Below are 25741 nucleotides of genomic sequence, written 5' to 3'. Positions count from 1 at the left end.
TTAGCCCTCACCAGGAAAATTTTTCATCTCTCATACGGGACTGGGAGAGGTTGAAAGGATTTCTGCTTATGCAATGTGTATTAAAAATTATGGAATTGTACAGATTTCTATGTTGTCCTTTTTGAGGGCGCTGGGCCTTTTGATCAGGTCACTAGCGGAGACTGAAATGTCACTGTTGAGTTCCAGCACCACTCCCTCCTCTAGCTCAGTAGCTGCCGAATCTCCTTGTGCATGTGACACAGGAAGTCCACATATGAAGCCCCCCCACTCAAGCTCTTGTCCTCCACTAGAAAGTGTTTGAACAGCATTTCCAGCTTATCTTCTTGCTTCACAATTATTAACTACAAAAAACAAAACAAGAACAAAACCAACAGTGAGTAGTTAGTAGAATTAATGTCCTTGGAAAAAACAGAAAAAAGCTAAACAGTTCAAAAATCCAAACACAAAATAACCGGAATCTCAGCAGATATGGCTTATGTGCTTTGACTTCTGTAACTAAGCTGGGTTAAGTCTCAATCCTTTCTAAGTGAAAGGAAAATACCATGTATGTGGTTTGTGCAGTAGTATATTATAATAGGTTTCAAAAAAAATTAGTTTTAGAATTATGGTAAACACAGAAGTCCAAAACTAGTAATAAAATTTCTTTCAGATCCTTGAAAACCTTATGTTTGAATCACATTTATGATATCAGGAAAAGCTCAGCATTGCAGCATTACCAGACATCACCTGCTCTGCGAAAAGGGAAGGGGATTTAAAGCTACGAATAGGGGACATTTTTTACCTTCATGTAGCGGGATCTCTGCACTTGAAGCATGTCAACAATAGATCGTACTTTCTTTGAAAAGGGATTTTCCAAGACAGGCAGGGTACTCTGGAATGAAAGATACCCAATCCCCATTAGTCATGTGAAGCAGAGCAACATTAAACAAAACTCCACAGTTTTGTCATATTATGTAACGGTGGAGATGTTAACATACCATCTCTTTGACCTCAACTAGTTAAAAGGGAATATAACTTGATATCAGAATTAAAAGTCAATTATTCATTCTATTTACACATCAACTGTTCTCACTGTGAGTGGAGATGTGGCTTGTCAAGTAAAGCTAGGCAAAAGCATGCCTGACATGCCCAGACTACAGAGATTTCCAACTAGTTTGACAAACCTGTGCTTCTCTTGTTCCTAGTATGAAAAATTTACCACAATTTTCTCAACTTGCTTTCTCATAGTTTTAAGTTTTGGGTGACTAATCACAGACACTAGCTCTCGCACTGCCATCCAGCTCACCAAGGTGTTGCTGATCTGACTGAAGGATGACACTCCAAAGAGGTTCTGGATCAGGCCTTGCTGCACGTTGACTCCCACCCATACGAAGATGTTCAGCCCATTCTCCAGCAGGTATATGTCACCCTTGGATAGACGTTCCTCTGAGTTCCGGATTGCTGCTGGCAAGGAGTCACTGTCAACATCTGCTTTGGTCTGTTTTAGAGTGAAATAAAAAATAAAATAAAATAAAATCAAGGTTATAAAACAAGAACATCTTATGAAGTCCTGAAAATTTCAGCCACTAAGACCCCAATGTTTTTCCTCATTTTTATGACTCATGACTGCAACAACTGTGACTGAAGTATCATTTTCATTAGCTTAGTTTTCCTACTGGATGTGACACAGAAGCAGATCAGAGACTCTTGGTCAGCAAAAGAGAACACAAGGTTTCTGTGAAACTACTCTGTAGTTCCAATATTGCCTCCTGGAGTAGGAATGTTGTTAGCATTATTCCAGCAACTATGGTACTGAAAAGTCAGTATCGTACGTGGAGTCGCCCTGCAATGATGAAAATTACTACATAAAGTTACAAGAAGCTTTAGGACTTTTAAAAGACTGTGAAAGGGTCAAAAATGTCAAAAGTGTCTTCTTTGCCACTAGTCATATGCTCACAGCTCAGGAAAAAAAATCCCCCAACAAATTCACAAGATGCAGTAACGTATCTATCACTGAGTGGAATTAAGTGAAGCCTCCCAACAGGTGGCAGACCCCAAATCCTTCTCAAATCGCTTTCCCTTGCTAAAATACAAATGCCAGTCCTTACGATGACTCAAGACAACAGCAAGTCTCAAGTGGTAAGAATATCCTGAATTACTCACCAAGGGCAAAAGCCTAGGATAAAAGAAAACATTTGTTTCTGCCACATCCATGGATGTGACTAACTGACGAATGTAGGCACGGTCATCCGTTGTGACCTCCGGACCAGGCTGAAGGACGTCACTCTTCAACACACAATTCAAGTACACAGGAAGCAGCTTCATGCATTCAGGGAGGATCAGCTACAAGTCACAAGCAGACAGAAGTTGGTCAGCTGTCTTGCCGAATAAGCTTATGTTTGACAAAACGAGGCTTGCATGAACCAACAAAGTGTGATACTGCTGTGAGGAGTGAAAGTGGATAGTCTAATTATATCATGGACTTGCAAAAGTAACATAAAACTTTTCCCTGGAGCAGGCAGTCCTTCCTGGGCCCCAGACAGATGTCCAAGAAGACACTAGGAACTATAGTTTTACTTGCAGTCTCTCTGCTTCCCCGAGTCTTCTCTTTGCAAATTTCTGCTGAGGAAAGCAATCGACTTTTTTTGAGTAGGCTAGGTAGGAAGAAGCTCTCATCACTTTTCAATATCTGAGCCTGTGATTCAAGTGAAAGCATTGAAATTTACCTGGCCAGCAGAAGATGGACTAGCACAGTTCTTTCGATAGCAAGCTAGGATCTGGGCACACTGGTTGATCAGTGCATCTCGTACAGTCTTTACTGGACTACTCAGAACTCCACGATATGCTGCACAAAAAGAGGAAAGAAACAGACAGCTATGGACATAAACAGTAAAAAACCCCCAACACTACTTCCACAAAGTAAATCCAAACAACTATTGTTTATGAAAGTCTTTTTTCCTCTCCCCTTCAAACTTGTGGGAAAGAGATGATACATTCCTATCAAAGATCTGAAGAAGCTCATTTATTCCATTTTATTACATATTCTTCAACCTCTATCTCATGTACTTTAAAATACACTTAGTCATACTTGAAAGCACAGAGTATTATAAAAACTCCTTTTATAACCTGGCCATCTTTCTTTAATTGCCTAAAAATGGACTGTTTCTTACATTTTAATGGCAATAAACATATACAACTCTAAATCTCTGATGGATTTGTAGGCTTTTACTGCAAACTAGAAAGGGTAAATAGGCTACAATACATAAAAGTATGATATTTAACCCAGATCTATGAGCAAAGGCCACCACTTCCTATTCCCAGAGCAAAATTCTGTAGCAGTTAAAGAACTAACTAAAGCAGTCCATAAATAAATACAAGATAGAATTCAGACAGTTGTCAATACAAACCTCTATTAAAAAAATTTAGAGCAGAATTTATGTGAAGGATAATCCTACACCCTCCATCTGTACCTCTAATCCTAAGCAACAATACTATCATCACAGCTTCATCCGCTTTCCCATAAATGACTGAAGTATCAGGATTGCCATCTGACATTTGATGCAAAGAGAATAAACAGATGTCATTGGGTGACAACAAGCATTTTAACAGTAGTTAAAGGTTGCAATTCTTGTTACTATGTTTACACTTACCATATTTAGCCAAGTAATTGATGAGCGTGTCTGTCTCACAGTTTCGATAGAGGTCAGCAAGCTGCGTGCAACAGTTTAAGGAGAGGTTGTGGATGCGGAGTCGTCGCTGTCCTGCACAACTTGTATATAACAGAGCACACTGTAGGAGACAAAAATGCCAGGATACAGAAAAATTAAGTCCTACTACCATAAGAAAGGCAGAGTCTGAATATACTTCATTAAAAACTAGAACTCAGATGCCTAAACAAATAAGATAATTATATAAAAGACTTGCACAATAAGCTAAAAGCATATGCTAAGTGTCGGAATCAATGAAAGATAACAAGCAGCAATGTTAGTTTGTATTAAAGGGAACTGGTCCTGGAAAACAGACTGTAGTTTGAAGTAGTCTAGGTCACCCTGAGAACAAGTATGCTGAAAAGTTAAGGGTATAGTAAGGGGCAGAAAGAAAGAATGAACAGTTCTGTGAAGGAGTGTCTAATAACTCAGTTCAGAGCAACCTCATCCTCTTCTGCAACTGGCACTCTCCCCTGATGAGATTTGGTTCTGCCTGGACACAGTTTTGTTGACAATTCTAAATTGTCAACTCAATTCTTTCTCCTACAAAGCCTCCCTCCTCACCTGAAGGAGTGCACCACTGTCTTCACTCAGTTTGTCATCATGCTTGAATTCCACTGTGATTGTTTTATCACAGTCCAAACCTGCCATCTCTACATCAGTTGTGTTGCTCATATAGAAAGCTCCAAAAAAGTCAGTTGCTCGAATACCTAAAAAAGAAAAAACCCCAACATAAACCACAATTTTTTACAGAATAACAAGACAGCCAGCCTTTAGAATCCTGAAAATCCTGTCATCGGTGATACTAAGTTATCTTGACAGATTTCAGCAGCTCAGTCTCGACAAAAGTCTTATGACTTCCAAAGCTTTAGCAAAGCTTTTTGCATAGCCTAGTCTCAAGATGTTTTAAATTAGGGAAAAAAATCTGTTACTTCCCATATGACATACTTCAAGTGATCCATTTATTAAGACTCATTCATGCTAACACCCACCTGTGCTTGTGCGCACTCTCATTACAGCATCAAAACCCACTTCTTTCTGGACATCTCTTCTCAAGTCATTCAGGAACCTATCCTGGTCTGCCTCCAGCTAGAACACAAGCAATAATTCAAATTTCATACTCCATAAATCAGAGCTGCTCCATAAACCATAAAGTAATTTAAAAAAAGAGACTATCTCCTGCAGTCTTACTCTAAAAATCAGCCATCATGCAGGGCTCAGTGCCCTGCTAATAAAATATTGTGCTAAAAGGTAACAGCATAGCTTTTCTTGTTATTAATAGAGATATTTTGTGTAAAGGCGTAAAGCTAATAAAATAATTTTGGTGAAAATCTTGAAATTTAAGTAGCAATTTATTTCCAAAGAAGTATTCGTTCACTGTGGTTCACACTATGAAAAAGAACTCTTAATTAAACAATAATTCTTATTTAGATCAAATAGCAGTCTGAGTCAATGTCACTTTTACCTGGAAATATGCATACTTGTAAATGGAGCCTCCTGTCTGGTAAGTTACTACACCTAGTGTCGCCACATCCAAATACTGGTTTGGAAACAGGAATAGATCCACACAGCAGCCCTGGGCCACACAGTCCTTGGCCAAGTTGTTGTAAAAGCTTGTCTGTGGTTGAAACAAAGTCTACAAAAGGAAGTCAGAGATGAGATCAGAAGTCTGCGGTAGGCAGAGGGAAGTGAGATCCAGTTTATAATACCAGTCAATACACTTTCACCCTGCTATGGTATTTCATCCTGTATAAGAATCTAGATCTCTCTCTTCTTGTTCTCATACCACAGCTGTCCTTATGATGTCAAATCTACACAGCTCTGCTTGAGAACAGAAGATAAAAGCACAATGTTAAAAGATATTAGCTGGGATGGTTACATTACGTGTTACCCTTGCAATTTTTTTAAAACATTGCTTTAGAGTTATTTTATCCCATAAAAAGTATAAACCAGACTTGTTATGTAAGCATCATGCCAGTCATTATTACCTTCTCCTTATCTGTGTTGATTAGTTTCTTATCATCCCTGTTCTTCAGCTTCCCCGGGGCCTCTGCAATGGGCAGAGAAGTGTGGAAAATGAAGAGCTTGCCAGCACACTCAGCTGCCTGCAGGAAAGCAAGTGTAATAATGCAGGTTAGAAACATTTATAAAAATTGTAAGGGAAACTGTGATTCAAGAACAAGCATTCAAGGATCCTCATTACTTCACTTCTTTATGTCAAGAAGGCTCTCTATCAGACACACAGGCTCAGTGATCACTTGGTTACTTCAGTGGTATCCAACACAGGGAGTGCAGCTTACTGGTCAGTTACAGAAAAGCAAGTTTCAGTTCTCCTGGACCTGTGCTAGTTCCATGGCAGGGAGAAAAGGACTGGCTCCAAGGAGACACAGAGCAATAAGCAGGACTCAGCTACAAAACATTTTGCACAAACATGTTAGATTGCCTCCTTCTCTAATTCGCAGCTACTGAGTTTATGGAGAAGGAGAAGAGCCACAGAAATGGCAAAAGATTTTGTAACCTGAGCTTCATCAGATAATTAATTTTACATGAATAACCTATTCACTAACCAACAGTAGTCAATATTTAGTAGGTTATTTTCTCTGACACATGCAGTATGTAAACAATCCATTAGTAATTTATATTATTTCTCGAATGAACAATTGTCATGAAAACTGAGTTTAAGAGAGACTTCTATGGACTTACATGACAGACAGATAGAGCTATATGAACAGTTTTGGATGGAATCATACAGGCAATCAGTTTGATCAGTATATACAAGTTGGAGTTAGATGATGCATGTAATTATCCGGATGAAGTACTGGAATGGAAGAACTTTAGGAAAGGTTTACTTGGTTAGCACATTGTTGCAGGCAGCTTCAACAGATTGCATCCTCTCCTTTTATTTAAAATTATTCCAGAGCTTCAAGCACAGGGTTAGAAAGACACCATATTACAGAACTCCTCAATGAGACATGACAGACTTCGCCACTTGGTTTCAATGTTGGAATGTTGGAGGGTCTTTTTTTTTTTTTGTCAGGTTTTGTAAACTGTTCAAAGTAGAACCCAGCCAGGTAACTTAGAGTAAGCCACAGGTCTCGTACTTTTGAGCAAAAATTATTGAAAAAAAAATTGGGCAGAGAACAGATAACTAGCTACATAGAACTGGAGGTACATGGTCTTGAAGAATGAGCCAAGTACTCCCTACATGTAGCGCATCTACCACAAGGAGATTTATGAAAAGCTTTAGAATTGTCTTAGTGTGCGTTAACAGCATATGAACTTCAGAGTACTCAGACTGAAAACAATTTGCCATGACAATGCATTTACTAACCTTCAGCGCCTCCAGCCCTGCTTGAATCACAGGTGCAAAAACAGTTTCTGTTTCTCTTGTGTCTGCAAACATTTCTGGAATCTGATCCAGCAAGCTAGCAAAGAATAAGAAAAAGAAGGAATTCAAGATTCCATTTAATTGGAAAAGACACACAGTTGCACTTGATGACCTATGAGACTGAGGTGGTTTAAACAGCAGTCCTTAACACGTCTGTAAATTTGCATAATTTTTACAGTATTTGGCATCTCATCATTTATCTGTGAAAAAAAAGGATGCCTTTTCATTCTTTATTAGCTTCTCTCATCCATATCCTCAGTGCTTGCTGTATAACCTCAACTGATGCCTATTCCAACAGATCTTCTGTATTCCTGCTCTTCTAGTATATTCCAATATATATTGGCAAGTAAACTCTTAGGAAAGACCAGTGACACTTGGCCTCTGTTTGCCAGGCATCCTGTGTACTATTCAAGGATTAATAGGTTTAATCCACAGTTTTCTATTTATGCTTGTTAACGCACTACAAAAAACTGCAGTGCCAGGTCTAGTTCCCAAAAATGTAGTTAGCTACACATCATTGTTTAATTACTGTTCAAGTATCATGTTAAATAGTTGCCAAAACTTTGCTAATTTATCTTTCTTTCCTTCTAGATTTTATCTTCTTTACCCCACTCGTTCAATTTTCTCCACAGAACCAAAATTAGTTACCACAGTTGTCTCAGTTTACAGTTATTTAGGCAGTTGCATTAAAGACAGTGATTCAGTACTCTTACAACTTTCACCCTGCATCATTCTAGTTGTTTTGTGTTTTTTCCAAGAAATGCCCTTCTGCACTAAATCCCCTTATATATACATTTTGCCAAGCTGCAGTGTGAGCCAAACACACTCTTACCCCAAGAATTTTCCCATCCTGCTTTGTCAGCTTAATCTCAAAGAATATAGGAAGTTAAAATACATGGAGTGACTTCTAGATGAATAACATGACAAATAGGCATGCAAGACTTTAATCTGCCAAACAAGAGGCATACTACACACATTGTAAATCAATTTCTGTTACCTGGCAATAACTGTCCTGGACTCATTCACATTCACCAGAAAACCATCAAGGAGTGGCACAAACATATCTGCCACATCTGAGACAACCATCATTTGTGGCTGTGCAAGTGAACTCTTCACGTTATAGAAGTGTAACACTTTGTTGTAGGTGACAAAACCCACTCGAATGGCTGACTCTTCCATGTTGCCTTCCCTGTAAGAGACATATTTGCCTTCACATCTAAGTATACAGTGAAATCATTACACAGCAGCCAACACAATAAGAGATAAGGGAAAAGTGAAAGGTAGGAATATTTATTTTCATGTAGAAAGGTATCCAGAAAGATGTTCTGCTTGGTGTTTTTCTGCAGAAAAGCCTGATAGTATTATCAAATAATTTTTTAATTTCTAGCATTTTTTAAAAGGAAAAAAGTGATAGTTTCCCCCATTTTGACTGGCTACAGTAGTAAACAATATACCTACCTGGGCAGGTAGTCTAGGAGTGATTTTAATTCTTCACATATTAGCCTCACTAAACCACTCTTCACAGCATTGTAAGACACATCAATCATGAAAATGAAAGCAGGTGGACTGGGAAACTTGTTATTCTGTGGAAGAGAGGGAAGAAGTCACATTATGGCCATGTAATGCAGCCCACATAACAGCTTTGTAACACAGAAACATGAATGCTGGTCAAAACTCTAATAGCTTTCATGTACTTTTCTACTCATGAGCAGTAGTTTCTTCAGATCATTCTCCCATCCATGCCCAGCTGACAGACACATAACCACACTGTGCTTGAAATGGACTGGCATTACACAGCCTAGACTGATTTCACCATTGCTCAGTGAAGAACAGGCTAGTTATAACTAAATCGTCCATTTATGTGACTAGGCCAGATAGGGTAAGTAGACAGGGAAGTTTCCTGCCAGTTCTCAAGACTTTGGAATCTGACCAGACTTGTTATAGGCGACTTCATCAATATAAAGAAAAAGATTTTTTTCTGTGAGAACTGCAACCTTTCCCTTCTACTGAAATATCAGGTTTGCTTTGGGAAAAGAAAAACTTGTTTCAGTCAACAGTTTTCTGAAGTCTACAGGTCATATTGGGAGGAGCACACAGAACAAAAGTAAACCAGAAGAACTTTCAAAAAAGCTAGGAAGATCACATCTCATTTGAATTAAAAATGCTTCTTACATTGTTAGAAGATAATTGTTTTTTCCCTTAACTTGAAGTAAAGCTGAGGCATCAGAAGGTAACCAGTATAAAGCTGCAACATTTAGACATCTATTTTCCCAGCATTTATTTCAGCAGAGACATAAGTTGCTTTAATAAACACTTTGCACATATTTTTCCTGTTCCTTAGAAATTAATTATTATTTAAATCTTTAATTTAAAAGTGAACCAGCTCTGACAATATATATTTCTACACTGTTCTTCTGTTTTTAACCACTATGGCTGTATTTGAAATTTAAGTTCGATAGGTAAAGTCTGTCTTAGGCAACAGGTGGCACATTGCATAGTTATCATTGTACTTTTCTTGAATCTCTCCTACATTCTCTTTCTGCCCCAAGGACTAGTGCAAGAGAGTCCTTCCTGCAGAATTGCTAAGGTAACAGCAGCTATAGCTGCTTATATAGCTCCAGAAGAGAACGACAGAGGCAGCTATAATAAAATTATGTCATGTGTGATCAAGACTTCCTCTGCTTTGGGAAGTAAGCAGACAAGCACGTTATTTTACACAATGAAGTGGGTTGGATTAGTGCTGTTAATTATCTCTGCCGGCTAGAAAGCAGCCCCAGACAATTCACATCATTCTTACTTTTAGGAAAATAGGCTTTTTATTTAAAAGTAAAGCAAAATACAGTAATCAACACATACTACTGTACCTTACAATAGTCAACTGTTGCTAGAAACTCGTAAGACCCCAGTGATAACTCAGGTCGGTCATAGAAATCTACCCGCTTTCCAGTATGATCCAAATGCTGGAAGTAGTGAGGTGGCACTGGGAAAGGAAAAATTATTAAGTTCAGTGACATGCCCACGATAAACACTGTGACTAGAGAGCTAATGTGACAACAGCTGTTTCAAACAAAACTCCACAAAAGCCAGCTAGCACTCTGTGATAGCATGCACGTATTACTAAAAATATTAATGCAATTTAAGAGCATCATTAAAGCCAATAAATACAAACTGCTTCCAGTTTGTCTTATGCGCCGGGTGGCACACTGTACAGTCACTATTGTACTTTTCTTGAACCTCCTTTACATTCTCATTTTATATCTCATATCAGAAATGTCACTACAACACGCTCTTAGGATTCTTCTGAAGGATTTAAGTCCAAAGGGAAAATATAACAATTTTGTACAGGTAGTAATGAATGGCTTACAATAGAGTTTGAGGCAAACTACAGTTGTTACAAGTACAGCCATTCATACAGCTGTTGAGCAAGCAGGGACAGGAAATGCACATAGGCTGAAAATCACCAGACAAAACAGTTTTTTAAAGTTGGCCACTTCTAACTCCTGTCAGCTTCCCATTTTGGTTTGTACAAACAGTTGTACAGCATAACTGACCTGATAAGGACAAACAGTCCAACTAAAGTCACCAATGCGATGAAATGAAACACTCAAAACATCACCATAAGGTTTGTTGTACCTTACATTCCACTGTGCCTTCAAAACAAATTTATGGATGTCATGCTATGAGCACATAGTGACTTCTGCTTAAAAGGAAGCATGTTTTATATTTATTTAGAAGAGCAACTAAGATTAACTGGCATATACTGAACACTCCTATTCAGCTGTAGCAGATTTAGCTGCAATCTCATCCCTAAGCAGTGTTTAAACAGGCTTTGTGAGCACAACAAAAAAAATCCTAACTCATGCTACTGACTAGACGTACATCTCAGCATCACAGAAAAATATGTTTGAAATACCCTAAGAAAATAGCATAAATAATTTTTCAAACCACCATACATTATGCTACAAGTACCTCATGTTAAAAATTTGGTACAATAATACTGCAATGCATAGGCACCTACTTAATTTGAACATCATTTCAGAACTGAGCACTGAATGTGTTTTATAATGAATTTTTTTACAAGACTAAACACATATTAAAGCATGGTATACATTATAAATTATCATAACACGATAAAGATTTATTTGTTTGCATCTTGCTCAAAGATGACTCCAATACAGCCTAGAGACTGATTTCCAGAAGAAACCTTACCCTCAGTGACACAGCTGCAGAAACAACACTGGAACCTCCTTCCACCCTCGATGAATTGCATAAAAGGGCACATGTAAGCCTTGCACCTATTACATCGGACAGGACCAGATTCTCCATGGTCTACCAAATAAGGAAGGGCCTGTGGAAGTAGGGAAGAAAAAAAAAAAATGAAGAGAAAGGTCACATGATGATGAGAAAGAAGTGGCCACACATAGTGCAGCGCTTAAAACTATCGCCCTGCATGTTGCACAGGATTTGGCATTTTGGCAGCTGTGGGAGAGAGTGCAGGGGGTGGGGGAAGCCTGAACACGTTGTTTCGTAAATGCTTTTCAACTCAAGCTCTAGCACAGTCATTCTTTGTGGGTTGCAGTCATTAATGGGCTATCCCACTTAGACAGAAACAAGTAATTCTGCATGGTGCTGCACTACCTTATGTAGTAGCCTGCTTGAGGAGCATGAGCTCTAGCAGGGGTACCACACCACACAGCACAGATGTATCCCAAATGAATACAAAAGACTGAAGCCATGCAAAGAACAGTTGTGATAACCTCATGGGAGTGAGCATACAATTTATGTTTCACCACAGGTTGGGTGTTTTAAAAGCAACTCATCACCTCTAATATTTTTCCCTTGTAAAAAGCAGGCTTTTTGACAAAATAGAAACTAGTCATTGCATTCCATATATTCAAGAACATAGAGCATCCAGACTATCTTTAAAAATTTCAGTTGATAAGACTTATTTTTGAAGTCCACCATGAAATACATTATATCTGTGAGTTCTGCTTGTCTTGACCCCATTGTATAGCAAGTCCTCAAAAGTGTTACGTAGTGATACCGTTTTTGAACTATTACTGATAATATATTCTTTTTGCAGCCAAACCAGAATATGATGCTCAGCAACTTCTGAAGCTTTCCAACCTCAGAACGAGCAGGAAGCACTTTAAAAGTATTCAGACAGAACTCATGCAAGCTACAAGCTGCATTCATAATTCAAAGCACCTTTCATAACTAAGAATCTAGCTCAAAAGAAAGTTCAACTACTTCTAATTTTTCTGACACTAAAGCTGTCCAGTCTTAATTCTCTCAGTCACCCTAAACCTCTGATCATGTTTAAGAAACAACATACTCATTGAGCAGAGGTTGAGCATTTGCTCGAGTCACCTTCTTCCTCTTCATGCCACAGATGCATTACATCTCTCATTCAACCCCACTAATCATTTACTGACAATACAATGGTTTTGCAGCCAGCATTTCTCAGCTCCTGTCACCCAGGCTGACCTCCTCAGAGGAAACAAAATTTCAAGTTTTCTGACTGCCAGGCAATGTTGATATTGTACTTCCACACAATAAGCTTTTTTCCTGTCTCTCCCCCAGTAACATGCATGCAAACAAACTACAAGGGTGCTGTAAACATGCAGTGCTATGCATAACTTGTCACTAACCACTTAACTCCCAGAAGGCACAGAGATACTTCTTTCTGAAGCCTCAAGCTTTGCTTTCTGAACTGTGCATTAACATAGGGCAAAGGTCCTGTATCTGGCAACCAGGTGCTGAATTTTTATATATTCTAGATTTATCTCAATGTTGTATTTTCATGACATTTACCTTCTCACTACTGATATGTTAAGCTTCAGCTCTATTTACAGTCCTCTTGCTCCAAATAGCTGAGTCTTCATCTGTTGGAAGGGTCCCTCCAGAGAGAGTTTTCCCTTGCCATAAAGAACTTCCCAATGCTAGAAGCTGACCAGTCTCCAGGGCAATCTTCCTATTCCTAGCCTTGTTTCTTCTGGATATCACAAGTGTTTGTTCAAAGCACAAACACATCAGGAGACCTAACATCTAGTTGTTTGTAAAGCTTCTCTAAAAATGTGCAGCTCCATAAGTCTCCAGGTTTCTCATTCTCCCATTGCACTCCTTTTACACTCCAGCCACAATACAGCAATGCAGGAATCAACTTCATAACTCAGTTTTATTACAAACCAGTTTTCAAAATTCAAACCATAGCTTAGGAAAAGTAATGAAATGTAGCAGGAAAAACAAACCCGTAAAAGCCTAGAGGATATTCCTTTCCTCAGCAGATGCTAAAGTTAAGTTTAACAGGGCACAGAATAATGCAAACATATGTATTCAAATATAACAAGCATATTTGTCTTTACGTCACTGCTCCAAGCAGGCTAACACTACACAGTAGCCAGAGTATTTAGAATATTTTATAAAATTTCTAGCTCTAATATTCTCAAAGCTTTCATGTTCTCAGCAACCAGAGTGGGTAAAAGGCTAGCTAGGCACACATTACACCTAGAAGGAAATTAGTGCTGCACAGAGCAAGGGCAGAAATAGAAGTGCAGCTCAGCAGTGCCCAGTACTCAGTCTTGTGCTATTAACCCACGCAGTGCTGTGCATGTACATGGACATTAGACAACTGAACCAGTGCTGCTTCATACAGTCTCATCCAATTCCACAACTGACATCCTAGAAGAGACTTAACATCAGTGATTAGTAGCCATTTAAATACTTTAGGCCAAGAAAGAAATTGAGATCAACCAGAAGTGTATGCGTTTGTGACCATCCTAGTATTTTAGTCACTTGGTCATAGTGCTTAACAGTTACTGTAAAAAAGTTGAAATTATCAAGGCAATCAAAATGTTAAATGTTTTGAACACAACATTCTTCTGCCTTACAGATCTCTAACACACCCTTGTGGGAGAATCAATGTTTACTTAGTCTTCATTACCTAAACATTTCTTCTCAATTTATCTGTTAAATGTTGACATCTAAAAGCATTCTCCTAACAAGTTCTGAGTGCATACAGTGCATATGTAGCTCTGCATACAGTTCTCACCTCCTCTTGGGGTAGAGTAGCCAGCGGTTTTATGACAGCAGCTAGAGGAACTTGGGACTGTTTGGCCATATCTGAGGTGCAGGGAATATTGTAAGACGTGCATCTTATGTAGCGGGGGCTTGCGTTACCTGAGGAACAAAATAAAAATCCCCACAAATTTCAGTACGAGCTAACTTTATATTCAAGAACAGAAACAAAGATACCTTCAGTTGCGTTGTTAAGCCATAGAGACCAAGAGCTTATCTAAACAATCAATTAGTTTCAATCTATGCAAAACGTGAATTCCAAAAAAAATGCCTCTTTATGATTAACTACATATAATAAAAGCCCTTAACTCAAAACGAACTTGACTTCACATCAACTTAAACCTCTAAAAATTTTTTTTACTCTTTTTGCAGACTAAAACATACTATAGGCAGAAAACTCAACTCAAACATTTCTACTCTTTGATTTTGTAATTTTGGCTGAAGAGTAAAGCACTTGATTGTAGAATCAGATTCTGAAGTTATATGGGAGCTTTAAATCTCAAAAGAAGCGTGGGAAATTAGAAGATGAAATACATTTTCTCTATGAAGCCCATGGACCAATTGATAACCCACTTGATATAAAAAAATACAGTTCCCAGTCCAATTCAAATGATATTGCTAGTAAATTTTAGTTCTTAACTGTTGTTGATATAGCTCTACAGAAGAGGCTTCATTTGCTGCTTTCCGATATCCCTGCTAATGCCGGTCCCAGCTACCTGCCTCCGAAAACATTTTTTACTTGCGAATTGGTTACTAGCTACCAAACAATCAGAAGACTCTAAATTGAGACCAAATCAACACAGAACTTTAAGCTTCTGTTGGCTCCCTAGCCACTGAAATAATTCCTCAAACTTTTCCTTTAAAGACATAAACAGTTCTGTTACTGACTCTTTGGGGCTTGTTTAGGAAAAGAAAGATATCTTACCTTGATCCTTGACCAAGAAATTCGTAGTAACAAGAGGTGGGACCTGCCCTCTCACTCCAGTGACAAATGGTTCTGACCCACGGTTACTTCTGTCATCTTCAATCACTTGAATCTATGATGGAAAACACCACATTGAAACCAAGCCTCCAAATGTTAAATACTGTAAAATACAAAATTTGTATCTGTAAGGCAGTGAAAAGGCGACCTGAGGTAAACATTACCATCTCTAAAACCAAGAAGTCTAAACCAAGTTTTGTCAAGCAGTCACCTCTCAGTTTGATTTCAAATAGTACTTAATGACTAACAAGAAATTACAAGTTGCAAATAGTATTTTTCCCCAAGTATTTTGCATTTTAAGGCCTGATCTGAACTCATAAAAGTCAAACACAGATCAATAAAGGAATTTTGGTAGTACTCCCCTGTATGCTGGTCCTAGACAAATTAAAATTAGAAGCTTCTGTAAGCCTCAGGCTGAAATTCTATAGATAACCTGGCTTTTCCTTTCTGTCATGTTCCCACTGTTTTCATAGTATGCATTTATTTCTAAGCACTGTAACTCCAAACTAAAGACATATGCTTGCAAGCTCAGGTAGAAGTCTTCATTACACCGTGGTGCTCAAGAGTTTGTGATTTGAATTCTGGGGACGTGGAAAATGAAGTTTCACTAGACCCGTCAATGAATCAAGCTAAAACTCCAAAGCCAGTAAAAATCTTAAATTTCTTAGGATTTCAAATTCTTCATTAATGCAAATATACTTAAGATAATGGAAACGCATTAAACAGTTTTACTTGACTAAAATATCCACTGACCTTTGCATAAGAACAGAAAATTGGAGTTATACAGTTTTAACTACATTTCCATACTGGTGCCTAAATGAAAGCATTAAAGCTAGCAATCATTCTTCTGACATTATTTTGCCACCAAACACACATGCCTTTGCTTAGAGTAAACTCTGAAATGCAGAAGTTTGCACAGCAGAACTTCTACCCTCTCACTAAGGATTCCAAGTTGCCAGCAGAAAGCCTCCCATAGCATCACTGACTTCTCTAGGATAAATCTAGTCCCTTTTCAAAAGTCTACAGACTGACTGACATTGGTGATCTCACCGCTAGTATCTGTTATATGACCGACGTTGGCTAAACAAGGAAGAAGTGATACAAGGGTAACAAAGTCAAACGTAGTTTTTGCTTCCCATCCAAAAGGTAGCTGCTTTTTTCTTTCTTTAGGTAACATTCTCTACACATAAACATTAAATTCTCAAATTCTAAATTTAATGGTTATGTATGAGCACAGATAATGAGAGAATGTTTATAGCTCCCCGTGCCTCATATTAATCTTCTAGAAGATTTATATCAGGAATTAACATCAAAACAAAAGAGTTCATCTGCAATTTTAGAACTTCAAAGCATTAGCCCACTACTGGTATATCAACCACAACAGTAATCAAATTCTGCTCAAAACTGGCAGAAAACATGGCTACAAGGGCTCATGCTGTGTGTATGTTAACAGAAGACATACACTGTACGGACAATTATACTGATGGTTTACACTGAAAATGTCAGTTGGAATCTGATGAAGGAGATATTCTAAGATCAGGCAAAGTGAAGGGGAGACATTCTTCATGATCTGTTTCTGAAATAGTCTGCTTTCTATTGCCTCACCATTCATTGCAGAAGAGAAGATTTTAACAACCTCTTCTGGTGTAGTGTTACTCATTTTGATAAGGCAAGCAGAACACAGCAAGGAAAGGGTAAAGGATTAATGATGGAGGGTTAGTGAGGTCAAGTTCAGGTTTCAGGCATGCACAGATGGTCACCAACACATAGACTACAATTGACATATATACAGCACTTACTGGACTAGGAATTGCATCTGGGTCTATTCTGTGCCTGGGTTTCTGCTGGGGTGGCAGCTCATTAAGTTGCTTTTTTAAAAAAATAAAGAGTGCCACAGAAAAAGAAAAAAGAAAAGAGAATAATAAACCAAAAAGTAACAGTGTTACTTCTCTCTACCCAAACCTGTAGCACTGGAAGTAGATACATTTGGACATTGGTTCATGCAACAGGAAACACCAGCTTCTGCAGCATACACCGATCCCAAATTCAGCCTTCCCAGGATATTGGGCTTGGGCTCTGAACACATCGATAACAGAGGTAGTGGCTCACGTGCCCATTTTGGTTAGAAATTCAGGATTTATGCTTAAAGAACATGCTAAAATGAAGGCAACTGACACAAGCCATTTGAGATTTCATTTAGTGGAAGAGAAGAGAAGCAGATAAGCAATTAAAGACTCCTTATATTCTAAAAAAAATTAAAATAATACAGTCATAAACCTGGAGTTTAAACAGATCTTTTTTGAATAGCAGTAACTTCTGAACAGCACCAGTCCAGATCCAAGATGTAACTCAACACTAAATTATGTTTATAGTCTTCAAGTAAGCTGATTTTAAGCACTGCCCTGGAAAGGCTTCCTGTTATCAAACAACTATTGTCTTCTGAAACAATAACAGAACAGCATCAGTGGAAGGAACAGCACAGCAGACTAGTGGCAATAACACTGCCAGGCTTAATATTACCCAACATTGCTAACCATTACATACCACTGCCTGTCCTTTCTCAGAACCTGCATTCAGAAAGATAATCTCAATTTGAGAAGTTGTCCATATTTGACTGAAGTAATGTCATGACTTAATGACCCAAAAAACCGCTAACCAGCTTTTTGACAGATTATAGAAAAAAGGAAAGGAAAAGCACTACAATCATCTCCTGTTAACCACACTATAAACATGCATCAAAATTTGAAATCGGTTCACCTTGGAAAGTCATTAAGCAAGAATCCAGAAGTGGAGAAACAACCTTAATCAAAGCCCTGAAGGATTCTCAAAACGTAACATAGTACAGAAAAAGACCTGAGGAATTAAGAGCATTGATTTGCATACACAGTGCCTTTCCTTAGTCGCCAAGAAAAACACTGCTTCTGGGCTTATTCATAACAAAAGACTGAAGCCAGATATATGAGACAAAAGTAAGCAGGAAAACACACTGATGTTCTTTGGAATGAGAAACCTGTTTTCAGCTTTGGTCTTTGTCAGTTCTGTTTTATGTAAAGATGCTATGGAAGAGTTCACACTGGTAAGAACAAAGTAAGCTTACAGGGCTAGGAATGGAATCTGGATCCAAGCGTTTTGGTGGAGGTGGTGGTCCGGGTTGACTTCCATAATTTGGTGTTCCTGGATAGGCTCCTCCATAGTTTGGTTGGGGACCCCTCACCTGTCCAAAGGAACCTTACAAGAAAGGGACAGTAAAAATCAAACAATGGCTAATACTAGGCGTTTCCTCATTAGGCACTTCCCATGTCATCATCAAAAAAAAAAGCCACATGCGTTTCAGTTAATTAGGATTACACATATTTATCACAGTATTTCAGCTTAGGCCTGTACATCTCTATCAATGATCCTTAAAACCAGACTTAAAGAAACATGGAGTTTTAGACTAAAATAACTATTTTTAGAATAATATGACTACAATAAGCATTAAGATCCTGTACTATGAATATTTAAGTTAAACTGCAGAACTGCCTAATAGAAAGCGCACACAGAACAGCCAAGTTAGCAGATGACCCGCAATTCCTCAAAATAAAGCTATGCAAGAAGTTCTCTTGGGCAGTTTTGGCTTGTCTGAAATTGCAGTTATAGGTTAATGTGTGATTATATCTTTTGTTTTGTAACTACCTGAAGTTATCTCATATTACTTTAGACAATTTCTGTCAGTTGTGGAATAACAGCATGATTTACCCTGTTAGTGTTTCCACAGTTCATAGCAATTTGGACAGATATTTTAAAGTAATTTACCTGGCCAGTTGTGCAAAGCTGCATGGGAGACGGGAATTCTCAATCCTGACACTTGCACATGATTACTTTATCCTAGCTATCTGTAAATGTTATCGATTAAAAAAAATCACCCAAAACTGCTTAAAATTCAGAAAGCTTAACTGATATTACTTCTAAGCACACATAAAATGTGAAAGGTTGTACAAGGAGAAAAACACACAGTTTTGTAAATTGAAGAAAAAGTAGCAACTCCTTTTCAACATTTAAGAACTCCTCTCATACACAATGTATATGCGCACTGGCCACAAATTTTTTGAAACAGATAATAAGGCTTTTCAGGATTTCAAATCTCTACTTTTGAACAGATGAGGTTGCAGACATCAAATTAAAGTTCATAATAAAATTTTGATCACAAATTCTTGTAGTATTATGGAACTAATTACTAAACAACTTTTTGGTAGGTAAGCTAGGATTCCTTTAGTTACATTAATCCGATTAAAATCTGTATGACAAATATCTTAGATTGACACATGATATTGTTTATCTTGCATTTGTCCTCCAGACTTGAGCACAGGGAAACAAGTGGGAAGCTCTGAAGTGCAAACAGGAGCCCACAAGTAACAAACCTGAAATCCAGCTCTCAGTTTGCAGCACACAGGGAACACATGTAACTTACAATTCCTATACTAGGAATACGCACCGTTCTGCTGCATTTGGTATCCTGGCTGAGGAGGATGAGTGGGAGGAGGTGGTCCATGGAGGCCACTTATGGGAGGCCCAGAGTGCAGCCCTGACATAGTTGATGGAGGTGGTGGTGAGGATACATGATTAGGCTGGGACATTGGTGGTGCAGCAACTGTCTGCCCAGGCAATGGTGGGCCTGGCATTGTAGGTGGCCTTGGGGCCCCTGTGGTAGGAGGGTAAGAGGAAGGTCCAATCCCTGTAGAAGAGGGAGGTGGGGCAAAACCAGGGACTTGAGTAGGTAGGCGCTGAGTTGATATTGGCTGACCAGGAAACGGAGGCTGTGCCAAAGGAAGACCCTGAGACACACTGGTAGGAGGGGGTCCTTGGCTCGCAGTGTAAGATGTGTAGAGACCAGATCCTGTTGCACTAAAGCTTCCTGAGACTGGGGGAACCGATGTTGGGGGACCTGATAAGAAGAAAAAAAGATACAACATCATTTTCTTCTATCCTCAAGACAACTAAGATGCAAGCAAAACCCATTTGCTCTAGATCATCTAAATAGGTCTACCACTTTCTCCTCTTCAGATGGACTTGCCAGTACTAATAGAGACAAATTTTAAGTGAACATCCTCCTAAATTGATCAGAGAGCTGAAACTCCTCCAAGAGACCTGAAACTTAATAGTTCCTTCATCGTCCTCTCTCTCAAAGTATGAGCTTCTTATTTACATAATCAGAATACATTTCAGGATTCAGGGCCAAAAAAAGGGGCAAAGCCAGGAGTATGCAAAACAAGAAACATCACAAGTCTGTCTACCGATTTCTTGAATTGAAATAAATTTGTATCTTAAACTCCACACTAAGTTGGAGCCTGTAGTTCAAGAATGGTTGTGAGCTTCATGGTTTTAATAGCATGGAACTACCATCTTCTGTATTTAACACTGTACTATTTCTGAGGATAATTGTAGACAAACACATTGCCAAAAAGCTGGAGAAATCTGCATCCCCCACTCCTAATTTTCCTGTAAAGTCTATGTTAGAGTGTGAGACGTGCTTGTCAAAAAGTACTTTACCAAAACAATTTTAAATAAAACCAAAGCGTAGTCACACCAGCTTACACACACTAAAGGCAAATCTCTAGTCTTCAATTAAAAAAAAAAAAAGTCCTGTAATCTACAGCAGTGAGACTACAGATCTAATACAATAGAACAAAAGATGTAAAGTTCAGTTCATACTGTTTAAATAAGTTTCTTCTCAACTTCCAGCAAAACCCTTCACAGAATCATTCAAAGTAATTTCAGTCCTTTGTGATTTACTCAGCCCTTTTTCATTCTTTTTTTTTTTGACTGGGCTGCTGCACAACAGTGGCAAGGCATGCTTACTCTCCAACAGCTTACTTAGGGATGGATTGGTTTTGTGTTTCACACCAAGATTCACCTAGTTGAGGTGAAATATTGTTACTCTCTTTTGTTACTCATGTCCTGCAGTACTTCCTGCACTGTCCCCTACAATAGCCTCAGTTCTGTTTTCCCCAATTATGATCTTATTAGTCAATGAAACTACTGTTTACTATGGCAAATGTCAACACCCAGAGAATTCTCATCACCATATGGTAATGAATTATTGACAAGAACAAATCTTTTATGCAATTACTAGCATAAATGAAAAGCAATAGCATATTTCTGTAGCCAGGAAACCTCACCATAGCCCAGTCCAGCTGGGGAAGAAGCAGAGGCTGTAGTACTGCCAATTGTCATCCCTGCCATGTGATTGCTGAGCTGCTGTACACTGGCTGGGGGAGGACCGTATTGCTGGAACGTAGATGTCTGGCTGACAGGCGTGGGTGCTGAGCCTGGCAGAAACGGCTGAGAAGCAGGTGGCCTGAGAAGACAGATGAGAAACTTCACTGAATTCCCAATTATACAAACAGCTACAATTCTCTGTACCTTTTAAAATCGTTCTACCACATAAACGCTAGCTGGGTCTCAATTATTTACTTGAAGCACTATAGCTCAGTTTCAGAAAAATAATTACATATCCTGCAGGAATCTGAATCCCTTTCATAAAAAAATAATCTATTAGTTCTTAAAATACAAATTCTATGTTTACAGCATTTTAGTTATCACAACAAATTGGAAATACTGCAACAGAGCCTACAGAGTGAGAAACAGTACGGCCTGCACAGCTATGTAAGAATGTTCTGTTGCTCAAAGGATTTGGAGTCTCCAGCTGACAGTGCTGAGCTTAACCGGAAGGAAACAAAAACCCACCACCTTTCCCCATAACCAGTAATTGGAATGAAGCAGTAGGACTGTTGCCACTTTCACCACAGAGGTAATGGCAATATCTTTCTGGAGAAGATGCTCAAGAGCTTTAGATGGAGATAACTCAGGGATCCATACCAGACAGAAAAGGATGCAGAACCAATACTAAGGAATTGTTCAGTAATGACAGACAACAACATGCTCCAGACAGAGATCAATTCACACTGCCAAGGAATCAAACACTGCAGCTGTGTGGATGCAATTGTTTTAAAACAAGACAGATTATGGGAATCAGAAAATGTCTTATGGGAAAATGACTACCACAAAGAAAGTCTTTGGAGGAGAAGTGGTTTTGGTCAGACACTGACATCTGCTCATATCACAGAATGGCCAGGGTTAGAAGGGACCTCTGGAGATCATCCAGTCCAACCCCCCTGTCAAATCAAGTTCACCTACAGCAGGTTGCACAGGATCGTGCCCAGGTGGGTTTTGAGTATCTCCAGAGAAGGAGACTCCACAACCTCTCTGGTCAGCCTGTTCCAGTGCTCTGTCATCCTCAAAGTATAGAAGTTCTTCCTCATATTCTGATGAAGCTTCCTGAGTTTCAGTTTGTGCCTGTTGCCCCTTAACCTGCTGCTGGGCATCACTGAAAAGAGTCTGGCCTCATCCTCTTGACATTCACCCTTAATGTATTTATAAGCATTGATAAGATCTCCTCTCAGTCTTCTCTTCTCCAGGGTGAACAGACACAGTTCCCTCAGCCTTTCCTCATAAAAGACAGGCTCCAGTCCCCTAATCATCTTTGTTGCCCTCCGCTGGACTCTCTCCAGTAGACAGTATATCAGCAATCCAATGCAGTATATCTTGCCAGAAGTTTTTCTTCTCCAGAGATTCTTATTGTCTAACAAATACCTTTACAGCAAAATGTTCTTCCAGAACAATAAGGAAGCAATAAAGTCAGTGTCCACCACAGGAAAAACAAAGTATTTAGTTTGGTTTAGATTCTAAAAGGTCTAGACATAGCACAAGTCTACCAAGGCAGGCCTTTGTTATGATTTGCTCTTCTTGTATGTACCTCTGCATTGGGGCTGCTGAGGCTGGAATCCCATTCTGCACATCTCCATGTCCAAACTGACTGTATGTCAGGTGGCCAGAAGGAAGAGATGCTCCAGAGGCTGGAGGGGGAGCTCCAGATGTTGGAGGGGCTCTTAATGAACCTACAGATATAAAGGGAAAAAAAATGTTAAAGAAATTCCCAAATTACTCACAGAAACAAGGGTTTGAAACAACTACTCCAAAAAATCTGGCAGGGGGGGGGGGGTGGAAGCAGAAACAGTTTAGCAGTGGCCAAATTGATGTATCAATACTTAAAGAGCAACAAATAATTTATACAACTGTATCAGAAGTGCAAAAACTGAAAGCACAAATATTTTTGGCCAGTGTCACTAGTCACCATCTCCACACAGACCAAGTAGAAAATATGTACTGAAAATACGTACTGTGGAGAGTCTTCAAAAGACAATTTCATTTTTGATGAAGAAAAAAAACATTATCTTGTCAGTAAAGTGTTAAACTTTTCCCCCTTCAAGTCTAATTATTTTTATCCAGACCAAGCAGAGTATTCACACGGAACCTAAAGTTCCTTACAAGTCAGTTTACCCTACGTGAAAGGTAAGCAGGTTGTGTGAGTAGATTCAGTTTTCAAAAATCACATCCTACTAACTGCTTTTATACATAACATAATGAGGGCCACCACAGACCGTTCTTCCCAACCTCTCAAGGTTGGAGGCTAACACAAATACTTTCTCATCTTTCAGACTGAGCTGGCCCAGTCACAGCCCAAACATATTTGCCTCAGAAACAAGTCTTCACACTTTCCACAGAGCGCACAATGCTGGATACAATACCAGCAGACCAACCGCAGTGTCTACTTCCAAAAAAGAGAATATAAACTTCTATTTTAATAACATTATGTTAAAAATGCAGGTAATTAGAACAACCATATGACCATGCCTGCTAACCACACAGGAACATATTTCATGTACGGCGTATCATTAAATACAGATGACTAGAGTACACTGACTCATGAGACCAGGGCTGCACATGCACACTGTGGTGTCTCTGACAGTGACCGGCATGACAAGTTTAAAACAGACTCTGAAACTTTCTTATGAGGAACCATTATGAAATAGGAAATAAGAGAAGCCATTTCTCAATTCTACAGTATAATTTATACACCAAAGCATGAGGTTTCAACTCATACATATTTTTATCTTATCTGCTACACGTAATTCTTAGTAAGCTTGTGGATGTAAAATCAAGGAAGGAATTAATTAGATCTTGTATGAATAACCAGTAATTTCTTGGGCTTTTTTCTTTATTACTAAACCTCCTAAGTCTCAAAATGAAGAACAGCAGGACTTAATTATTTCCAGAGACATTTATTATTTTTATATACCTTCATCTCATTAAATCTTGTCTTTTCTAAACTACTGTTACAGCACCTTTGTCTTGCTGTTCCGCTGGCTAAGAATTTCCCTAACTATTTATCTGTTGTGTGGTATTTCTATTTCGGCATGTCTTTTGTGAAACCTTTTCAGTTATTTTGATATACTTCCATCTATTTTGGAATCTCTTTGATACTACACATAAACTGTTTGGCATTGTTATTTTTTGTCTTTGAAAGCACATTTAATTTGATTCCTGGAGGGATGCTACACTTTTTTTTTTTTTTTACATTAAGTTAATTTTCCCCCCCCTCAACTTTAACAGGCATACAATTTGACAAATATATGCTTATTTCAGAAAAAGCTTCTGAAGTCATCTTTTTCTAGTTCTTGTCACAAATATACTTCTGTAACCATTACCACAGACTGCTCAAATAGCCACTGAAAAAAAATTCACTTGAACAGGTAGGAATATCTAGTGGTTTATTAGCTTAAGATTCATTACTCTTGAGGAATCCTGAAGTGCCCCTTCAACACCTTTGAGATATTGCTCTTACTCATCACAGACCTCAAAATGGAAGTAGATTACAGCAAAATGAGAAATGCCTGCGATTTTACTCAAACCCCCAACACTATACAGTCTTGGCCCAGTTCTGACTCCCTAGTCTTCTAAACAAATTGACAGCACTGGAAATAGCTCTCCCAAAATACCACTAGTTGGAAAGAAGGAAAAACAAAATATTATTTCTTGCAGTGTTTCTAATTCTTACATCTTGATTACTAGTTTTGCACAAGTATTTCCTTCTTCAAGGCACAGTTTTTTGGAATCATAATTATTCCTAACATATATTTGGTTTCTATGTTATAGCCAAAGAAACTAAAACTTTCTTTTCTCCCTTAAACGAAAGCAAAAGTTACAAAAACCTCATGACGTCCAATAACAACCTCCTAGTGCTTGGGGAGATTTTTCATTTCTTCATTGCCACGCTATCATTTCAAACCTCACGTTTTAGTTCTCTCTCAAGTGGGAGATTGCACTCTGGTAAACTAAGGATTCTCCCTGACAGAACCTGAATGGGTCAATTCAGGTTTTGAAATCAGTCTTCAGAAAACATTAGTCACAAGTCAGGTTTTATCTGTGAATCTGCAGGCATAAGGAATTTCCACTAAGATTCTTCATAGCCTATTTCTGTTTCTGGAGTGCTTCCTACAAAGAGATTGGGAAGTGTCCCACCCACCTCTGCCTGAATAACCAGGTATCCACACCTTTGAGACAAATATCCATATTAAATGGGAACTTGGCACAGAAGTAGTGTCACAGCACAAACATTCCCACAGAAAGGACACCATTTACCTATGAAGTTAGGTGCAAGAGAAGAAGTGTCAGAGTTGAGAGATACAGGAGAGCCCTTCGAAGGGAACCCCAATGAAGGAAAATAAC

General features: G+C 38.7%; 1 protein-coding gene across 1 annotated transcript; it reads right to left on the bottom strand.

The window, feature by feature from the left end:
- SEC24C (SEC24 family member C) lies at positions 1–25741 on the bottom strand (the record flags this gene model as incomplete). The annotated part of the gene is made up of 23 exons (XM_009701422.1): positions 1–341; positions 782–871; positions 1286–1477; positions 2143–2322; positions 2706–2824; positions 3630–3768; positions 4251–4396; positions 4679–4775; positions 5152–5322; positions 5675–5791; positions 7018–7111; positions 8072–8263; positions 8533–8657; positions 9939–10054; positions 11284–11422; positions 14126–14253; positions 15077–15188; positions 16933–17001; positions 18231–18361; positions 19608–20057; positions 21292–21470; positions 22929–23070; positions 25655–25741. Coding segments are annotated over 23 exons (3356 nt in total), but the record flags the coding sequence as incomplete, so codon positions are not given.

Source organism: Cariama cristata, unplaced genomic scaffold (genome assembly GCF_000690535.1).
Source record: "Cariama cristata isolate BGI_N322 unplaced genomic scaffold, ASM69053v1 scaffold38595, whole genome shotgun sequence".
Lineage (NCBI taxonomy): Eukaryota > Metazoa > Chordata > Aves > Cariamiformes > Cariamidae > Cariama > Cariama cristata.
The sequence above is the reverse complement of the archived record's forward strand: the minus strand, read 5'-3'. Positions and strand labels throughout refer to the sequence as shown.